This window comes from Lissotriton vulgaris, chromosome 4_1, assembly GCF_964263255.1.
Source record: "Lissotriton vulgaris chromosome 4_1, aLisVul1.2, whole genome shotgun sequence".
Taxonomy (NCBI): domain Eukaryota; kingdom Metazoa; phylum Chordata; class Amphibia; order Caudata; family Salamandridae; genus Lissotriton; species Lissotriton vulgaris.
The window spans coordinates 1,950,170,596-1,950,192,110 of NC_141691.1; the positions used below are offsets into that span (position 1 = coordinate 1,950,170,596).

Consider the following 21,515-nt stretch of genomic DNA (forward strand, 5'->3'; position numbering starts at 1 on the left):
AGGGACAATGGGGCAGATGCCCAGTGTCCTGTTTCCTGGCCCTGGGCTTGTTTAAGATCTCTTAATGTTCGAGCCTTTTTTGTGTATTTAAGGCCCCCACTAAGGGGTGTTATTGTGTGCGGTACGTGCCCGGCGTTGGATATGCACATCCGCTGAGCCGGTGGGGCGCTCGAGGGGTCCGGCTGCAGTGCCAGTCTTCAAGCGCTGCATTAAAGAGGTGTGCGCGTAGTGCTTCGTTTTCACGCTATTTTCATTCTGTCTAATAAAGAAGCATCGAAACCTGCAGGTTTTTCATTTCAATACCTACTAACACTAACACCTGCTTTGCATGTGGCATTGTGGCATTAAATCATGCAGTTCTCTGGCTTCTGAGCGCTATAATTGCCAGATATTATCTCGTTTTGGTTCTTAATGTACACACCTCTAAACGACGGATGACAGCCCTGCCTTTCAGATATTCGAACAGGTGACGTCTGTCACATTTTTGACTGGCTACTGTTCCTATAATTTTGCTAAAGTCCCGGACTACTGAATTGCGTCAACATTAGTTTGCGAATTAAGCCAACTGCATGGGGTATGCAAATAAATAGCACAGTTTTATTCAACCATCAAAAGGAAATACTGTGGTCCGATTGACAAAATTAATTTGATTTTGTTGGGACAATTAACATGATTTGTTATCCTTGAGTTTGATTGTCACTAACAGCACTCCATAAATAACTGGTGTTTGTTGCAGGGTCTGGTGCGCATAAATCTCTATATTTTTGGTAGCAAAATCTGGTTTTAACATATATAATGGCCAACAGTTATAAATAACTTAACATGGCATTTTCAGTTTCTAAGAGGTGTACTTATCAAGTGCCGAGTTCCATAATGTAACGGTGCCCAATTTAGCGACCTCCCAAGAATGAAATACCACGTTGGCCGTGCGGTGTTTACGCGCTTCGGATGATGCGACAGTCTCCCATGGCTTTGAGGTCCATGTTCGTTTGTGGAAGCCCAGGTTAAAAGGGATAGAGCATCTTCCGGCGCCCCTTTAAGGAATCACCGTGTTTATTATCTGTCTTATGGAACTAGAGGCGATGGTAGCTGCTGGTTAAATTGCTTAATTTGAACATATGACCGGATTTTGAACAATACAAATTGTGTGCAATACAAGGTAGGACTCCTGACAACCAATTACATTAATTTCCACTGTACACGTTTAGGGCACGGATAACAAAGTTGTGCAAACTCTTCCCACATAACTTGTAAACTAATACGCATTCTTAAGGCTCAATGTTCACATTTATGAATGAATATGTGAGGGGGTTTTCTACCCCATGTTCAAAGGTCTCACTCCCAGCACAACTCTGCTAAAATGGACAACTATCTGTCTGAATGTCAATTCATTTTGTTCTCTTCGCACCCAGGTTCAGTTTTGATCTGGCGTCCCTTAGGTGAAAGGTTCTGTGACCCTGAACACATCTGCTGAGGCCTGTTTTCGGACCAGGCTGTAAACTTATTTAAAGCATTTTTTAACCGAAACGAAACTGCCGAAAGGCAATTTGGGGTTTCCAGTTCATTTGCTATAAATCCGTGGAAGGGACCTTAAACATTAAATATGACCGGGAACCCCAATATACGCTAAGCCGGACTGTCACAGGCCTAGCGGTGGCGGTCGCCGTTCTGAGGAGCGGCTGCAGGAAATGGACGGCGGTACACAGCTGAATCATTCATTTCAAAATGGAGAGAGGAATCCCTTGATCGGGCCTCGCCGCCAGTCTCGTTTAAGTGAATCGACACAGGGCTTTCTAGAAGATCGACTGCACCTAAATGTTTAAAAGCTTGACATCAGCCGACGAGGCCTCGCGAAAGTAATAGCCTCGCACAGCGCCGTAGGGGGGAGCATGGGAAGATGCCAGCAAACCCCAGGGAGAAAAAAAGTTATTAATTCCGCCCGCTGTCTGGGGCGCGCTGCTCGTCTGTCAGGCTGGGGTACAGGATGAGTGACCGGGAAGAGCAGCCGAGTGACAGACGGCGGGGCTTCCAGAAACAGACAGCCCCTCTCTTTCAACAGCCTTTTTTTTGCTGTTTTTTTTAGCGCGAACTAGAACATAAGGTATTGTGTGCTTTACGAGTACCATTTACATTACTCAAGGACGCAGGTTAAGTGATTTGCCCTGAGTCAGATTATGTTGACTCGAACCTGAACCCGAGGCTCGGCAGAGCCGGGCGTTAGTCCAGGGCGTCAGAACGGATGGTGGCAGCGTGGGTATATACCCCACCCCCCCTTCCGATTTTGGAGTGTGGGTAATATAGGAGATAATGCCCTGGCACACCATTTTGAAATAGACACTGGAAATTAAACAGACACACGGACAGCGGGAGGGGGGCGGGAAAGACGCGGGAGCGGGAAAGACACGGAAGAGGGGGGGGGGCGGGAAAGACACGGACAGCGGGAGGGGGGGGCGGGAATGACACGGACAGCGGGAGGGGGGGGGGGGGAGGAACGCACTCACCTGGACTTCTTCCGGCAGCCGTGGTCGGCATGAAATGAGGAAAACAAACACCAAAAAAAAAAACTCCGCCCACCGCCCAATGACTATTCAAAAAGGGTGGAGAGGGAAAAAAATGCAGGAACGCCCACGAATCTGGTCCGGCCATGACGGACAGATCTCTGTTCCAATGGCTAGCCTCCATTTATGGAGCTAGCCAATGGAACAGAGGGCGGATTCAAGTCCCCCATACTGAAAACTAAAGATTTCTCCTGGGGGCGGAACTAAAGCTCCGTGCCCCAGGCGAAACCTAAAAAGGGGGGGGAGAATAGAAAACAACACAAATGACTAGGGTGATAATTCGGGCTAGTGGACTAAGCAAAGCGGTGGATGGAGACTCTACGCGCGTTTCGGCATTTGCCTTCTTCAGGAGTCCGTCATTTGCAATAGGACAAAAACATAACAGAAAAAATGGAGTTCACCTATTTTGATGTATGTCGTACGGTAGTAATATCTACTGGATGGAACCATGTTCAACACATCACTTGCTATTGTCCGTATTATCCTGTATTTGTACTGTTCTCGGAGTGCTTGCAGAGGTATCGAATTTGTAACAGTGGATATACAACACTTATTAATGGGTGGTTATTACTCAGTAAAGAAATTAAAGGAGCACTCGATAACAATCCAGTATTGCCTTGGTTTCTGTCGACATCAAAATAAGTGAGGGGGCGTGGCTTGGATGCCGAGGAGGTAGGCAGCGTGAGCTCGGAGCTCCGCGCCCGATCCTGAAAAATATCCTGAATATCTGGTCGGACCCCGACGAAACTGATATAATCCGATACTGGAAGGTGCCACGGAGGGTCCGGCGCCGACGGCGGTCGACTCGAGACCATTCCCAGCCTGGTATTTGAATCTGAAAGTTGGACTCAGGCGTGAAGTCATCGAGCTAAGAGCTAAGATGGCGGCGGTGGCATGAAGCACGGAGACGACGGAGTCGCAGGCCCGGAGCCACTTTAAGGGCTGCTACTCTTCTCCGATAAGAGGTGTAGGCGGATGCATCTGACCTCTCTCGGGGTCCTGGAGCAGACCTTTCGCGCACCACCGGCTGTGGATGGGAGCCGAACCCTTGGTAGTGGCGGCGACAACGTGGCGACAACCCAGTGACGATGACCCCGGCTCTCTGAGCACGACTGGTGCCAGACGGCTCAACGGTCCGTCGGAAACCCTGATCCCGAGAGGCGGCTTTGGCCCCAGAGTCTAGAGTGGTGCTGAAGGCGTGGAACGCAGCAGGCTTTTCCCACTACTGCTACAGGGGGACTTTCCTAGGGGCGAGGCCCTGAGAAGTGCGGAGCGGGTGCAGAGGCAGCTCTGGAGGCCATCACTCGTTCCAGCCCAGATGGGGAAGCCGAAAGGGAAGGGGGATGGTGCGACCGACACCGAAGCCACAGAAGGAGCGGATCGAGACCAGTCGGCGCTGCAGCGTATGCAGGACCGTATCCTGGAGGCCATCGCCACCACAAAGGATGCCTTGCAGCAGGACATAGCCCAGGTGGCGACGGGCTTGGGACTCCTGAAAGCTGACCACGATAAGCTCAAGGACAGGGTGAAGTCCGTGGAAATCACGGTTCAGGAATTGGCCCCGAGCCATGCAGCGGTGAAGGCGCAGATGGCGGATGTGATGGATCGATTGAGGGTGCTGGAACGGAGGGCCGAGGACGCGGAAAACCGGAATAGGCGCAACAACGTACGCCTCGTAGGCCTGCCGGAAAAAATCGAAGGAGACGATATGGTGGGCTATCTCGACAACTGGTTACGAACTGAGGTGGCACCAGAGGGATTGTCCCCCTTCTTCTCCCTTGAGCGAGCACATAGGGTTCCAGCACGTCCGCCGGCCCCAGGCCTCCCGCCTCGCCCAGTGGTGTTCAAGTTGCTCCATTATAGGGACAGAGACTGGTTATTGCAGAGAGCGAGGGAGGCAGGACCCTTTCAAGTGGACAACAACAGGGTCACCATGTTCCCAGACTATACGTTTGAGACGCAGAAGCTCAGGGCTAATTTCTTGTCCCTTAAGCGGGAGCTCCGTGATGAAGGCATCAAGTACTCCCTGCTCTTTCCGGCGAAGCTGAGAGTGGTGGTGGATGAACAGACACTCTTCTTTACGTCCTCGGCGGACGCCTGGGCCTGGTGGGACACTTACAAAGCGGGAACAGATGGCGCCAAGGCCAGGGAGGAGGAGGCTAAGGTGACACAACCGATCAGGAAATCTCAACGGATCAGGAAGAACCGCAGGAGAACAGGCAGGCCTTCGGTGTCGCAGACGGAGACGGAGAGGCAGGCGGCCCTACAGGCAGTGGCAAACTTATCCAAAAATACCAGGAGCCAGTCCGGGAAGGGTACGGAATCGGAGGACCCGGGCACGGGATCGGAGACGGGACTCTCGGAATTTGGTGGAGCCCGAGGCCCTATCGTGACGCCGCAGACTTCGGAGGAGATCCTTGAGGCGTGTTAACCTGGACTAGTGGAGCGGACTCGCTGGTTGGACACCGGGGCGTTGGGCCCGAGGCAGCGGAACACTGTTACATGAGGTTTCGGGGCGCTATGATGTGGGGATTGTGGGGTGGAGTACGCGGGACTGATTTGCTTTCACGAACCTTTCGCATCGATCCGCGCCCTCCTGGCCCTTAAGGTCATCGCAGTGGAGACTGCGAACATTACTGCCTTTCTTTGAGGGGTGGTCGGGAGTGTTGGTTTGGATGGGGGTACTTCCATTTGCGGGGGGGCCTGTCCTGGGGGGGTGGGAATTGAGAGCAGTTGGGGTTGCTCTGGGTGTTGTTGTTGAAGGGGGGGTTTGGTTTCCTGTTTGGAGAGGGTGGGGAGTTCAGTCCGTGGTCGAGGAGCGTGCAAGGTCAATGATTTCTATTGTTCGGTCTGGATGGGCGAAGGGGAATGGCTAGTACCGGGGCATTGAAATGTGTGTCCTGGAATGTGCGGGGTATGCAGTCCATGACACGTAGGCATAAAGTTCAGGCATACCTCAAGCGTAGGGGGGTGCACATAGCGTTCCTGCAAGAAACACATCTTAATAAGCAGGAAGGGATTGTGCTACAGACCACTAGCACGTTAGCGCTTGGGTGTGGAGCGTGTCTGCACTACTGAGGTCTAATTTTTAAAAGTGTGTGTTCTTAACCTTTGGGCTACTCTTAAAACTGCATAGTTTATTTTAATACTACTGTTACCTTGCCAGGCATAGCGCTGTCTCCCCGGTCCACCGCAGCTCTTTGATGCTGTTTGAGTGGAGGGAGATAGAGCGCTCCTACTTCCTGTTTGTCCCTCGGCGGGCGGCCATCTTGAGAGGGTGACGCTCTAGTCTTCCCTCCCTCCCTGACTATTTAGGGCTGTTTACACTGGCGCTCGTGCTGAATGACCACTAGCACGTTAGCGCTTGGGTGTGGAGCGTGTCTGCACTACTGAGGTCTAATTTTTAAAAGTGTGTGTTCTTAACCTTTGGGCTACTCTTAAAACTGCATAGTTTATTTTAATACTACTGTTACCTTGCCAGGCATAGCGCTGTCTCCCCGGTCCACCGCAGCTCTTTGATGCTGTTTGAGTGGAGGGAGATAGAGCGCTCCTACTTCCTGTTTGTCCCTCGGCGGGCGGCCATCTTGAGAGGGTGACGCTCTAGTCTTCCCTCACCTCCCAATCTACATACTCTCTGCCCCCTAGCGCAGCGGGATCGCGCAGCGGGCGTGTCCTCGCGTGGCCGGAGTCGTGCCAGAGTCCTGCCCGTCTGCGCCCGTCCGCGCTAAGGACGCGCGGGACGTGGCGGGCTCTGGCCTGCTCTCGTCTACCCAGCATTGTTGCCATGCTTACATACTCCAGGGAGCGCTTGTACTCCATCGGCAAGGTGAGCGGTCATTGCACTCTACAGCCCGTTCATCCTCTATGCGGCCCCTACCGCTGTCCCTGTAATGGCCTGGTGCTTGACCCTCCGCAGCTTCTTTCCCGGCTTTGTCCCTCTGCCGTCCGGCACAACAGGGGACTACCGCCTTCACTGCGGATTTTGAATCTTAATGTCAGGTCAATCCTTAAACATCGACAGAATGTGTACGACCTGATTGAAAATGAAGCCCCGGATATTTTAGCCTTAACCGAAACATGGCTTCAGGAAGCCGACACTGCTATTCCCAATCTTGTTTGTCCTCCCGGCTACTCTATGTATATTGCGAATAGGCTATCTAGAGGCGGAGGTATAGCCCTGATAGTGAGATCTAGTTTTTCCTGTATGTGGACCATTCTTAAGATCGCTGGCTGTGAAAGCGCCTCTTTTAAAGTCTCTGTCAGCCCAGAATATACACTCTCTGGGATGGTGGTGTATCGTCCGCCGGGCAGTGATGTGGCGTTCAGGAATGCTTTCCCGGACACTGTCGCCACCTTGGTCACTGACTGTGCTAATTTTTCCATTCTGGGCGATTTAAATTTGCATTTCGATGCTCCATCTTGCCTGACAGCACGTAGTATTCTTATGGACTTAGAGGCCTTTCAACTTTTTCAGCTTGTCTCCCAGCCTACTCATTCCGGGGGGCATATTCTTGACCCTTTTTTTACCAACTTGACCGAGGCTAAAGTCACGTCGGTGGCTCCTGTAGAGTGGTCTGACCATTCTTTGGTATCCATCTACTGCCCTATAACTACCAACATTCCCACCTCTTCAGCCAAGCGGGTACCCAGGAGATCCTGGAGTAAACTCAGGCTGGATGACTTTTACCATCTTTTGTCAGTGGAACCTCTGGGCCCATTCAACAACGTAGAGGAGGGGTATGATCTCTTCTGCTCTTGGCTCACCAGGGCTCTGGATGTTTTGATACCTGTTGTAACAACGAAGATCAACCCTCGAGTGTCAAGCCCCTGGTACGACGACGCTTTGCGCGCTCTGAAGGGAGCCTGTAGACGGGCGGAGAGGGCCTGGCGGAAGACATATGGGGCTGAGTTAAAAGCAACATATGTCGCGTCCGTCAAGATCTATCACCGGGCCATTTGTCGTGCCCGAGCGGCATTTTATGCCGAGGAATTCCGGAACAGCACTAACCCGTCGAAGGCCATCTTCAAGGCGGTGAAAGATCTTATGTCTAAGCGGTCTATCTCAACGGTTGAGAGCTCTGTCACACACTGTGAATCCCTCGCTTATTTCTTGGGAAAAGTCCAGTCTATATATCGGACTTTCCCGAGCACTGGTATAGCGCTGGGTAGCCCTAAGGAGACATCTTACCAGCCCGCTCTGCTCTCATTTCCCCCCCTTACCTTGGAAGGGTTTGACAAACTTGCCACGCAAGTTAAATCTGGGTCCCCTTCCGATCCAGTGAGGCCTGCCCTCTTTCGAGACCAGACCTTTGTGGGGCGCATGGCTATACGCTCTCTTGTCAATCTCTCCCTAGAGACTGGGGTCGTTCCCATCAGCTGGAAGCAGGCGGTGGTGTCTCCGATCATTAAAAAACCATCTCTTGACCCGTCCAAGCCGGAAAGCTACCGTCCCATCTCGCTGCTGCCCTGGCCAGCTAAGTTGACAGAGGCCCATGTCAATCTGGCCCTGTCTGAACACTTAGCCCGGTCCAATGCCCTCGATCCCACACAGAATGGCTTCCGTGCTGGCCACAGCACAGAGACTGCCCTTCTGGTGATGGTGGAACATCTCCGTGCAAGGTTGGATGCTGGGCAGACGGCGGCGCTGATTTTGTTAGATCTCAGCGCCGCATTCGATACTGTATCGCACAGCATCCTCCTTAGGCGGCTCGAGGAGATTGGTATCGGCGGCCAGGCGCTGCAATGGTTCCGCTCCTTCCTAGACAACCGCTCCTTCTGTGTTGCCATCCCTCCCTTCAAGTCCAGGTTCCAGCCTCTGGCCATGGGGGTTCCGCAGGGATCCTCGCTGAGTCCCACGCTGTTCAATCTCTACGTGAGACCGCTGGCTGATGTCGCAAGGCAGTGGGGCCTAACCATGGTCTCATATGCCGACGACACACAGCTGGCGGTTACTCTCAGCGGGGATGCGGAACAGGATGCCCCCAGGTTTCAGTCCGGACTGAAGGCGGTGGCCAGCTGGTTGACAGGTAACTGTCTCCAGCTTAATGCCACAAAAACAGAGGTTATGGTTGTCGGGAAGGGAGTGGAGCTCTGGGGCGATCAGTGGTGGCCTTCGGAGTTGGGCCCCACTCCGACCCCAGTGTCGGAGGTGAAGAACCTCGGGGTCTGGTTAGACGCTGGTCTTACATTTACAGGGCACACCAAAAAAATCGCAGCCTGTTGCTTCGGTCTCCTAAGAGGGTTAAGGCCGGTGCTTAAGTTCTTCGACGCCCCTACCAGACAGCTTGTGGTCCAGGCAACCATCATCTCTCGTCTGGACTACGCCAGCTCTTTGCTGGTGGGGGCCAACCAGGCTGAGTTAACCCGTCTGCAGCGGGTGCAGAACGCCGCGGCGAGAGCCATTGTTGGACTTCCTAAGTTCTGCCCGGTGTCTCATGTCATCCGCTCCCTGCACTGGCTCCCGGTTAGGAAGCGTATTCTCTTCAAGGTCTTGTGTCTGACCTTCAAAATCCTTAGAGGCATAGGCCCCGAGATCCTGGCCAACTCCATTTCCTTCTATGTCCCTACCCGCAATCTTCGATCTCAAGGGCAGGCCCGTGCTGTTGTCCCCAGATTTAGGCTCAGCAGGATGGGGGGCCGTTCCTTCAGGGTGAGAGCCGCGTCAATCTGGAACACCCTCCCAGTTGAAATTCGGCTGATAGAGGACTTGCTGTCGTTTCGTAGAGCCATAAAAACCTTCCTATTTTAGCTTCCCTGTTTTAGTACTTTTCTGTAGCATTGTCTCCATGCTGTGTTATGACTGCTTAGTGTCTCTGCGCCGGGATGCTCCTTCGCTGGAGTCGCTGTGCGCATAATAAATTGTTATAACATAACTTAACATAACAGAGGCGATGGAGGGGACAGCTGTTCAATACGACGTTCTCAGCTTTTGCAAGGGGGGCGCTAATTTGGATACGAGCGGGGGTTCCCTTCCAGGTTACTAAAACATTGGTGGACCCTGAGGGCAGATATGTGGCGGTGGAGGGGAGGCTAAGAGGCAGGGTAGTGTCTCTGCAGTGTGTACGCTCCCAATGTGGATCTGCCCGCATTTTTGTCCGTACTCTCGGGTAAACTGGCGGGCTATTTGGCGGGGCCGGTGCTCCTGGGGGGGATTTCAATTCGGTGGAGGATGTGGTTTTGGATAGGTCCCATCCCCCACTGCGCGCGTCCCCAGCGCATAGGGTGGCCAAGCGCAGGCTGGAGTGGCAGGAGAGTTGGGCCCTCACGGATGCATGGAGGGCGTTACACCCCACTACTAGGGACTACTCCTTTCACTCGCAGTTGCATGATCTACATGTTAGGCTGGACGCGTTTTTGTGTTCATCATCTGTACTTTCTGCGGTGGGGGGGGCGGAATATTTGGCCCGGACGATGTCGGACCACAACCCTTTGTTGTTATCCCTGAACTGGATGGTGGCCGTTAATTGCGTACCAACATGGCGCCTGCAACCCGATACCCTGGATGACTTGTTGTTCAGGGAGGCCCTTGGAGACTGTATAGAGTGTTATTTTGAGGAGAACAGTGGCTCGGCCTCCACGAGGGCGGTGGAGTGGGATGCGTTTAAGGTGGTGGTGCGAGGGCACTGTATTGGACACACGGCTGGGGCTCGCAAGACTTTGATGGATGATTTGGATAAGGCTGAGACGCGGTTGAGGGATCTGGAGAAGGGTCGCCCGAATCACCCTGAGTTGCAGGAGGGGCTTAGTGGGGCAAGGGAGGGGCTGGCAGTGGAACTGGAACGGCTGCGCAGCTTTGATCATAAAGCGTACATGACGAGGGCGCATGCGGAAGGAGATAGGGCGAGGGTCTATGCTGGCGTGGCTTGCTAACCCAGTCAGGAGGGGTATGCCAATCATGATGATCCAGGAGGCAGGGGAGGAGCCCTGCCATACGCAACCCGGGATACTGAATAAGTTTCGGGCGTATTATGAGGGTCTCTATGAGAGTGGAGAAACAGGGGGGATGGATGAGCTGGGCGATTTCTTGGACGGTTTACAACTGCCGAGGGTGGAAGACTCAGAGGCAGAGGAGCTGGGTCGGCCCATTACGATCGGGGAGATAGGGTGTGCAGTAAAACAAATGGCCAGAAATAAGACCCCGGGTCTCGACGGACTCCCGATCGAGCTTTATAGTAAATACCTGGAGTACCTTGCTCCCCGGCTGCGAGAAGTCTACAACGAGGCACAATCGAGGGGTCGGCTCCCGGGCTCCATGTGTGAAGCCATCATGATCCCGCTCTTAAAACCGGGCAGAGAGGGGGCGGCTTTATCCTCCTACCGTCCGTTGTCCATGCTGACAACGGACTACAAGATCCTGAGTAAAATTCTTGCCAACAGGCTGCTAGTGCACATGACTGGCCTTGTTAATAAGGACCAGTGCGGCTTTATCCCGACGCGCAACACCGCCCACAATATCCGAAGGCTTACGAGATTGATGGGAGCAGACTGGCTGGGCACCATCTCTCCATTTGTTCTCTCTATTGACATAGAGAAGGCCTTCGACAGTCTTGAATGGGGGTACTTGTATGAGGTGATGCGGCGCTTCGGGCTGGGGGACGGATACATAAACTGGACCAAGGTCCTGTACACTGACGCGGTAGCGAGAGTCCGGGTGGGCACTCTGATCTCGAGGCAATACCCTGTCCGGCGAGGCACTAGGCAGGGGTGCTCCCTATCTCCTCTCTTGTTTGCCCTGGCGATGGAACCCTTCGCTGTGGAGGCCAGGTCGGGCCGCCACTATGCCGGATTGTCGTATAGGGGCAGGCCACATCTCATTTCTTTATACGCAGATGATCTGCTGATGTTTTTGGCTAACGCGGGCCCAGAGCTTTTGGGGGCGAGACGGCTGTTGGAGCGGTTCGGCCGGTTATCAGGCCTGAAGGTCAACTGGCCTAAGTCCTGCTTATTCCCCCTGCAATCAGGAGAACCGTGCCCACTCACGGCGCAGGAACTCCGATGGGAACCGCGCTGTCTGCATTATCTGGGAGTTTATATCTATCACACTCCGGCGGATCTGCTGGAAGGTAACATCACCCGTTGTATTAATGCTCTGCGTGGGAGCATGGATTTCTGGTCTACACTGCCGCTATCCCTGGCTGGTCGGATCTCCCTGCTTAAGATGGTGGCCCTGCCCAGGCTGTTGTATTATTTTAGGACGCTCCCGGTGTGGATCCCGAGCTCTATTTTTCGGCGCCTGAGATCTCTGGTCATAGCGTTTTTATGGGGCACGGGGAGGAGGCGCATAGCGCTGGACACTCTGCTACGCCCCAAGGATGAAGGAGGTTTGGCGGTGCCTGATTTTGAAGGGTATTATCTGGCGGCGCAGCTGCAGGTCTTCACCCAGGAGGTCGCGAGAGTGTATAGAGGCCCTGAGGAAGCGAGAGCAGAAGGTACCCCACGACACGTGCTGGCGTACATCGCACTGCACCAGAGGCTCCTGGTTGGGGACCTGACGGTTGAGGAGCAGACGTTCCGACTCTGCTGGAACCGGGCACGTAAGCAAGCGGGGGTCCGCCTTATGTACGCTCCTGAAATCCCGTTGGGGATGGTTACGGCCCTCCCTCACGGAGGGGACTGGTCGCGCTTACTAGGGTGGGAGGAGGCGGGGATACACATGCTGGGCGACTTATATGAGGATGGGGTACTGCTGCAGTTTCAGGAATTGCAGGAGCGGTTCGACCTGCCGAGGGGCGACTACTTGTTGCACGCGGCAGTCACGGGCGCCATGCAGGCTCACTGGGGGGAAGGACTGCAGGAACCGGGCGCCTCTATGGCATGTCAATACACGATGATGGCAGCAGGGACCTTTAAGGCCGTCACCTGTTTGTACTCCAGGATGCTGCGGGAGACCCTACAGCCTCTAGCGGCTCTGAAGGCCAAATGGGAGCTGGACCTCCAATTGGAGATCCCTGACACGACCTGGGGCCAGTTGCTGAGGCGAGTACAGAAAAGCTCGAGAAACGCCAGGTTTCAGTTAATCCATTTTTACATCATTCACAGGGCATACCTCACGCCGGGGAAAATACGACAATATTTTGGGGTGGAACAAGCTGCTTGCCCCAGGTGCAATACAGTTGGGGCGGACTTGGGTCACATGTTATGGGACTGCCCCTCCCTGGGGGACTACTGGCAGGAAATTGGGAGGGCCCTCAACAGTGCAACAGACAGGGACATTCAGTACACGAAAGCGGTGGGGGTCCTCCATTGGTTTCCACACACGCCTAGAAATAAGACTACCAGCAAATTTATAGACTTAGGGCTAATTCTGGCTAAGCGGGAGATAACGAGAAATTGGAAATCGAGAACAGGGCCCACATATAAAAGATGGTATGGGGAATGCCTGCGGTGGGCGGCGTGTGAGAGCACCTTGAGGTACCAGGTGGCCTGGAGAACGAATGATGAGAAGGCTATGGAGAGGGCGACTGCGTGGGAAATGATAGTGCAGGCGCTCCGAGAAACAGCTGACGAGGAGCGGGAGGACGTGGAGGAGGTGGATACGGCTAACCCTGTCACCTTACCGGGGGACACACCTTAGTGAATGTATGTACTTCCTACGCCACAACAGACGTTCTTTCGACAGTGATTTAGCACAGCGCGACCACGGGGGGGGGGAAGAAAGCTGGAATTGGCGGGCTGTTGGGGATCGAAATTATGGGGTGGGGGAGGGGTGAAAATCACAAAAGCAACCCAGCATTACTTTGGTACTACTAGTGTCGGACAATGTAAGGTATTACAAGGACTACTAATGGACGGAGGCCGAGCTGCGCCTAAGGAGGGGGCGGGCCTCCCGGAATGGAGAACAAGGGACGAGGTCATTTCTTGTTTTAGGTGGATTTATAATTTTGGTTCTAATGTCTGTACAATTATATTGGTGATGCAATAAAAATGATGTTAAAAAAAAAAAATCAAAATAAGTGAACTCCATTTTTTCTGTTATGTTTTTGTCCTATTGCAAATGACGGACTCCTGAAGACAGTATTCAAGTGTGGGTCACGCACTCCTCAGTGTGAATGAGTTAAACAGGTTGTGGTGTGCTTCAAAGATATCACCCCCCGACGAGAAGGTGTGGTAATCAGACACGTGGTTGGTGGCACCTAGAGTAAGTGCCAACTCTTTGAGCACAACCTCTTTGAAACAAAATGTGTTTCTATATCACATACTTCAAATGTCACTATAAAGTAAAACCAATGATGTATCCAATTCCTTCATGTTTTATTCACATGAGTTTTTCATCAAAATTAATGAAGATTCTTTTCAATGGTTCAAATGTCAATCCATTTCAGTATGTACATTATGACAACATGTCCCAATGCATTTCGGACCAATGGTCCTTCATCAGGGGAATCCTGAAAGAATAATGATATAATCTAAGTGTGATCCACTGTGGCACAATCTTATATACAAATGCGTATCATCATTACATAATGGCGTTAAATGCTTTGTCATAGAACATAAACATGAAGACGGCAAATGCCGAAACGCGCGTAGAGTCTCCATCCACCGCTTTGCTTACTCCACTAGCCCGAATTATCACCCTAGTCATTTGTGTTGTTTTCTATTCCCCCCCCCCCTTTTTTTCTTCTGTGTTTGATTATGTTTAGATATTTCTCTGGAATCACAAAATGTATGTCATTGGTTTTTTTAATGGTTTACAGGTACTTTTATAAAAGAAAATCTTAACAAAAATGAAGAAAATATTTAAATAAATCATAAATACTATTTTGAATATAAACAGCTTGACTTGTTTTTATCAATTTTGCTTACATGTCACATTACTCATTCAATGAGTTTATTGTTTTCCTTGGGTTTTTTGGCTTAATGAACATGTTTACTACTGTTCGTTCTTCCAAAAATAGTTTAATTTATTCCCTACTAGTAGTGACGACATTAGAAGTAGGGGTCCCCTTCCTTTCCAAATTGAGCAAATGTAGTGTAATATTAACACCTGAATGTAAAGAAAATTAAATGCGCTTGTAAAAGAATAAAAACCAAACAGTAAAGAAACACCCGCAGCCATACTCATTGTTCCAAAAGACTTGCATATTATTGTAAACGGTGTTCATAATGAATCCTGTGAAAAATACTCACTAATTTACTGATCTCTTCTTGACGATCAGGTGCTGACCTGGCAGTTGCCCGTATCATAGTGGAGGTTTGATTGTCAGTAAGTTTCTTTATACATCTCTGTCCTGCCACTATATTACATACCTAGGAGGAGAAAATAATTTGTTATTACGTCACTTAAACTATATGTCACGTAAAGCGAACGATATGTGCTTAATAAAAATATCCAATCACAAAACTGAGATGAGAATATCATACAGCGTATGGCAAGATGTTTTCCAGCCCAAGGTGCTGGAGAGGGACAGAGGACATAGGTGAACATGTTTAAAAACATGGACTTTCACATCAAAAGCTTCATAAAGAAACATTTTAACTAATTTCGTTTAACTCCATGCAAAACATCAGGTTAATAGAATATATTAAGGATAAGCAAATGATCTATCACTGCAACTAATAAAGAAAAAGTTACTGCTTCTCCAGCATAGGAGCCTTATAAACCTAGGATGGCACTTTATTATTGCTTTATGCTAGGACCTCGTTAATGGAGAAAAATATATTTTTTTAAAAACACATCCATTCAAACTGACTTCAAAATATGACTTTCTTTTTTAAACTATTTTGAAAATATATATATAAACTAAGATGTTCTGTACTTATGAGAACAGATTTTCAATCTATCCGCTTTTTAAACGTAAAAGAAATTTTACAAAATGCCTGCAATACATACATAACTCCAGGATTAGCATGCAGAGCATAAACTGCATTGTTTCATTAAGGCTGAGTTTGTATAGCATAAGGCACAAATCAAGCCAGTTGAACTTCAGTCCTCTTGATGTTCACAGTTCTTCAGCTGCTGTATATGACGTGCTAGCAAATAAACCAAGCTCTCCAGGACAGGAGAAGACAACTTTTTTTCATGAATGTAGTACCAATTCCTATGATGAAGAGCAGATAATTCATGGCATGAACTTTTACATCCGTGTCATCGGATATTTGCTGAAATTCATAAACACTTAAAAGAATAGAAAGCTGTATCTACTTAAGTGATACTGATAGATTCAACAGGATCATATAGCAAAGGAATTGACCTATGTGTAAGCAAACAGGTTACAATAAGGGACTTGGGTTACTTGGGCACCCATGCTGGAGTTTAAACAATAATTTTTCGCAAATGTATAAATATACAGGTAGATTACTGCTTTACAAAGCTCTACCATCAGTACATTCTTTGGCAAAGCTGTAGAGTGTACTGCAGCTTTGATCAAGAATGTTATCCCATGCTGATTAGATGTTCACCCTTTTTAAAAAATGTCTATAGGTTTTTGTAAAAGTGACAGCACATAAAAAGGGTGCCAATACAACAAAGGAATACATTGTTGGACTCACAACATTGGCAGCAAGCAAGGCTAACCCGGCACTAGTAGTCTGAGGGGGAGAGGTGACAAAAGGGGTAATTGCAAGAGTAACAACAACAAAGCAGGCTGATTGGGCATAGATAAGGGAATTGAGCATCTGGCATCCCTACCGCCATCTTGGAGACGCAAAGAGACAGTTTTGGACCTATGGAGCAACGTGCATAGTGGCACCTAACAAGCATCAGAAGTGGTAGAGCAGGAGACAGGGAATGGTAGGGGCGGGCTAAAAAACGCCAAACCCTTAACGTAGTATTTTCGAAGGCCTCCAGCCTTCTTCCAAACCTGGAGGCAGCGCTTCCATGTTGACAGATAAGAGGGGTGCGGGCCCTACAGCAGCATATGATTATTCGATTGGCCACAACCAAGGCCAGATCCTGGCATCGCAGAACAGTTCTATTCCTCAGAAGACGAGGGCAATAACCCAGGGATCAAACCTCCCATCTGTGAAGAGGAAGGGATTTAGTTGTACAAGCATTGTAGTAACTGCAGCACCGAACTGAAGGAGGAACGCGCACCCCCACAGCATATGACGTTGATCAGCGTCCTAGGCGTGATATTGGGGACAGCTAGCATTCACCACAACAACAAAAACTGATTAATCTTGGCTGTTGACAGGTAAGCTCTTTGCAGGATGAAAAATTGGATGGGCTTGAACCTAGCATTATTAGAGAACAGCGACAGAAGCCGGAACCCTGTCCCATTCCTTTTCAGGGAGGGTATTTTCATTTTCCATTTCTCGCAGAGTCCGTCCACTGAGGTCTGTCTGTGTTCCCTGAGGGCTGCTGATGAGCCAGCGGCCACTTCCCATGGTATAAAAATATAGTTCAAGAGCGTGAGTAGGGGGTTCTGCTGATATGATGTACAAATTGAGACACAGCACCAGGGCATGATATGCTAGGAATCGCCTTTTTAGGAAATCTGCACTGATCAACTAGCACATCAAAATGTGCTAAAGCACCGTCCTAGAACAAAGAAAAATTGTCCCAAGTCGTCAACCCCCCGAATCCCCCCCCCCCAACCATTCCTAAAGAGAGGAAGACCACTATAGCCCCAGGTGTACATAGATTTCTGAGGGGAATGGCCAAAGCAAAGGGTAGGGTGGAAGCAGTAACGTCTATGACTTCAAAAACACCGAAATGCCACATGGAGCTGATGCAGAGCACCAAGCGTCAAGACTGCATGGGATGAAACCGGCACAGTAGTCAGTCCAGGTGTCAGGGAGGGTGTGTTGAGGCAGTGTTGTCTAAATGGCGTAACATGAACCAGCAGCTCACCCACTGTAGCTGAGCTGCCAGATAATAATGTTCATAATCAGGGGCGTCAATGCCAACCTTCGCTGCGGCAAACCTCAGTTGAGACAGCACAACTCAGCTACAGTCCCCTCGCCATACGAGGTCATCCAGCAGGCCATCCAACGAACTGGAGATTAGCAAAGTAATACAACAGCCACAAGTATTTTACCATGGTTAGTGCTATTTTAACTTAGAGTGAAGGGGTTTGCCAAAAAGATCTGGTTACGTATTATCGATACCGCCCTGCTAAGATTACCACCCACCAGATCCAAATCATAGATCTGAGGTTCTTAAATATTTAGTGCTGTCTATCAGATACTGCAACCCTTTTCTAACATCCAGAGTGCTCATGGATTTCTCCTCAGGAGAATTGGTTTAGGAAAAACACTAGTAGAGAAATAGATTGATTGATTAACATGGGAATCTAACATTAATTTCGGCAGGAACAAGATAGATCTTACTGTTCATTTTTTAAAAGAAAATTTATTAAAGAGAAAAATTAGAGCTTATCGCAGTCTAATGCAAGCTTTAATGGACAAATTTCATTATAACCAACAGAGTGAGAGGCTAATTAACATAAGTGAAAAAAGGACTATTTCACAGACCTTTTTAAAGGAAAGATTTGAGAATAGATGGATTAATGGAGCCAAACACATTGCAGCCTGGAAAGGTTGTAAAAACGACTAAGCTCTTTTAGCAGAAGCCCATCGTGCTCGGTCAGCAGAAGTTAAGCCAGTGAAAAGTAGTCAATTTCTTTGTCTCATCATCAGGGAGGAGGTATATACTGATTGGTGTAAACCGTACATTTCTCTACAGTCAACCTGTATTTTTTGCCCTTTGTTGAACCATTATATTTCAACAATGACGAGATTGGTATAATCCTATTTGGTATATTTATATATTTAATTTCCTACAAAGCCCTTGTGGTACAACATTTACCCAGGGCCTATAATTTGAATGTAACTAGTGGATTCCAGTATTTATTGTACCATCCACTACAGGGCCAGTCAAAAACATGGCTTCAGGCCTACCACTGTAGTTTTACTGTGGCAGTTTAAACACCAATTCGACCTGTCAAAATAAACCCTTTTGACAGGTAAAAATCTCACTATTAATTATGAATATGGCATATGAAAATCTTGTAGTTTGCAAGGTAGTGCGCATGTTATTTAAAAGTAAGACATGCATAAGTTTAATGGTAACCTGTCCTTACAGTGACTAACACCCAATAGCTATCTTTCACTTTGTCATGGATTGCTGTCCCATATAAAAATTCCAGAGTAAAGTTTAAAATCCTAATGCTGTATCTCAGGACAGGACTAGCTTGAAAAATAAAGAAACAACTATTTTTAATAGTTACTTAAAAAATTAAATGATGAAGTAGGATTTTTAATAAATATTAAGGTAAAAAACTTTTTAGAAAGTTACCTTTACCTGCCTAAAGTTCCTAGAGGCTACATTTCCTCTCCTACTTCTGCCAGGCAGTCATCAGCATTTGAATAGGTCTTAAAACGGCCCAGAAGCAAACAATAGACTGACTTGAATGGGCAGTGAGGACTCCTCTGAACCTGACAGATTGGTGCTATGAGCATTCTTTTGACACACAAACGAGCATTGTTTTTGGTGACATTACAGGGTCAAATCCTGCTTGATGCAAACATCTACTTGACCGATCTGCTTGGCTTTTACTTTAATGGAAGGGAAACTGATGTGTTTGAATTAATGAAAAAATAAAAACTGAGAAACCACATTGAAGGAAACCAAATCGTAAAAAGACTTAAGGAAAAACGATTTTAAGGAAATAAAAAATCTAAAAAGGAAACATTTTAAAGGAAAGAATTTCAGGGAAAAATCTAAAATTACATTAAGCTTGGGTGGAGCTTTTGGGTTCAGAGGTGGGTAATGTTTAGGGTGCTGAGGGTTTTCAGGAGTCAGTAATAATTGAGGTTTGGCCACAGAAATGCGTTTTTGAGGGTTTGAGATGGGTAGAGGGTAGGGTTGGTGAGGGATTTATAGAGTTTATGGCTGAGTGGTGTTTAGGTGTGTCAGGTGCTTTTAGATTTCATGAATGGGTGGAGAGTAAGGGTGTTGAGGTGTTTTAGTGTTCCTGGAGTTTGGGGCTGATGAGGGTTTTTAAGGTTCAATTATGGGTAGTGGCTGAGGTAGCGAAGAGTTTTTAGGGCTCAGGATGGGGTGGTTTAGCTTTGTGAGGGGTTTTAAGAATTCAGGTATGCGTGAAATTTAGAAGTAGAAAGATTTTTTTTAGGGCTGAGGGCAGAGTAGGTTAGGGTGAGGAATTCTTATGCGTCATTGATGGCTGGTGTTTAAGGGTGGTGAAAGTTTTATAGGGTTCAGGGATGGGTAGGTTTTAAGCATAGAATAGGGTTTCTAGGGTTCAAGAATGGGTGGAGTTAGGGGTAGTGAGTGATTTTATGGTTCATGCCAGAGGTATGGTGGATTTTTGGGGTAGAAAGGACGTTTAGGCTTCAGGGATGAGTGTAATTTAGGTGTGGTGAGGGGCTCTGGGGGGATTGATGGTGTTTAAGGGTTGTGAGGGGCAGCAATGGATGGTGTTTACGGTTGGTAACGAGACAGCCATTTAAAAGCATCAGAAGTAATTGTTTGAGGGTGTAATAGATACAATTATGAAATAATGTCCCCTGAAGTAAAGCAAAAAAGTAAATATCTCTGACAAAACTGCTTGGTAAAGTAAGTCCTGCAACCATTGCATTTATAATAAAAAAATAAGCATTCAAAAGCCAATTTTGAACTTGAAAGGTAGGGAAACGGGATGCCAAAACAAGTCATGCGTATACACTTTCTTGTTGCTGGACAACTCTATTTTTGTTCAACCAGACTTAAGTGTCCGGTTTATTGTGGTTACAGTGACTGCCCAAAACTGGATTTTAGTGGTAGATGTGAGAGGACATTAGGTTTACTATAGTACACTCCCCAAACATACTCCCAGCTCTCAGTGCCCAACCTTAGCACTGCTTAAGACTTTTGCCATTTTAAATATGTTCAAAGTGGGTAAGCGTGTCCCGGGAACTTTTACCCACTTGGTTAGGCCATCCCCACAAGTCATTAGCACACGAAAAATAGTGCCAGGCATAAATGTGACACCCCAGGCACCCACCTCAGAATACTGCTGGACCTGTGGAAGACTAGAAGAGGACTAATCCTGAGAAGAGTCCTCATGAACTGGACCTGTTCCCTCTTGTACCCAAGAGAAAGATTTTAAATGCAAGGGTCATAAGGTTGGCATCCTATTAAAGATACAGGGAAACAACAAGCCACAAGAGGTACCTTTTCCTGCAAATGCCAGGCTGACTAGTGGCACCTGGACCTGGAGTGGACCCTGCTGTTTGGCCTCTGTCACACACCCTGTGAGTTCCATCCCTGAGGTCTTGGCGAGCTTAAGAAGTGTACTACGGTGGTGGATTAGGACTTAAAGGACTTAAGTCAGAAGTTAGACTCTTTGAGCAGAACTAACCTGGTTGGTGTATCAGACCAAAGAGCCATCACGGTCAGTGTCAAACTGCACCTAGGTGCCAGGTCTATCGCAACCATTGACTAACATTGGTACTTTATGCTTCTTTGAGCTATTCCTACTTAAAACTCTTGAAATTCTCATCTCTGGTTCCCCTTATTGGATTTTTTGTAATTTTGGTGCCATTAAATCATTAACTTTATTCTATTTTCCTAAATTGGATTAAGATGTTTATTGTTTTGCCTTTTGATTTTATTACGGTTTTGGAACTTCAGAAATACTTTACACATTACCTTAAGTTCAGTCGCTTTTCTCTGTGCCACACCTACACGGGGGCTGAGCTCAGATTAGTTTAATGACTTTAAGGATTCAACCTGAAATGGGTTGGGATTGTTTCTTGAGGTAGGTAGTGACACACCCCAAATATTAAATCAATTTATACAAATTCTAATTAAAATTACCGTGAAGAAGAACTAGGATCACAGATAGGTAACCATACCTTTTTCTCCATGTGATCATCAACAGTCTTAATCACAGAGTAGAATTGCAAGCTTATCGCTTAAATAAAAGAGACAATGAGAAAGAAGAATACCCTACCCCAAAAGAGTGTTCAAGGATCCTTGGCCCACTTGGGCATCAGCCTTGGAATCGGGAAGAA

The 21,515-nt window shown here is 48.4% G+C and overlaps 1 protein-coding gene across 4 annotated transcripts in view; it reads right to left on the minus strand.

Annotated features, from left to right (window-relative positions):
• AGO2 (argonaute RISC catalytic component 2) overlaps positions 1-21,515 on the minus strand; it is a 517,461-nt gene that overhangs the window by 347,196 nt on the left and 148,750 nt on the right. For all 4 annotated transcript variants that reach the window (XM_086966263.1, XM_086966266.1, XM_086966265.1 and 1 more), the window contains exon 9: positions 14,685-14,804. In XM_086966263.1, the coding sequence (XP_086822389.1) occupies positions 14,685-14,804 (120 nt within the window). The remainder of the gene's footprint in view (positions 1-14,684; positions 14,805-21,515) is intronic.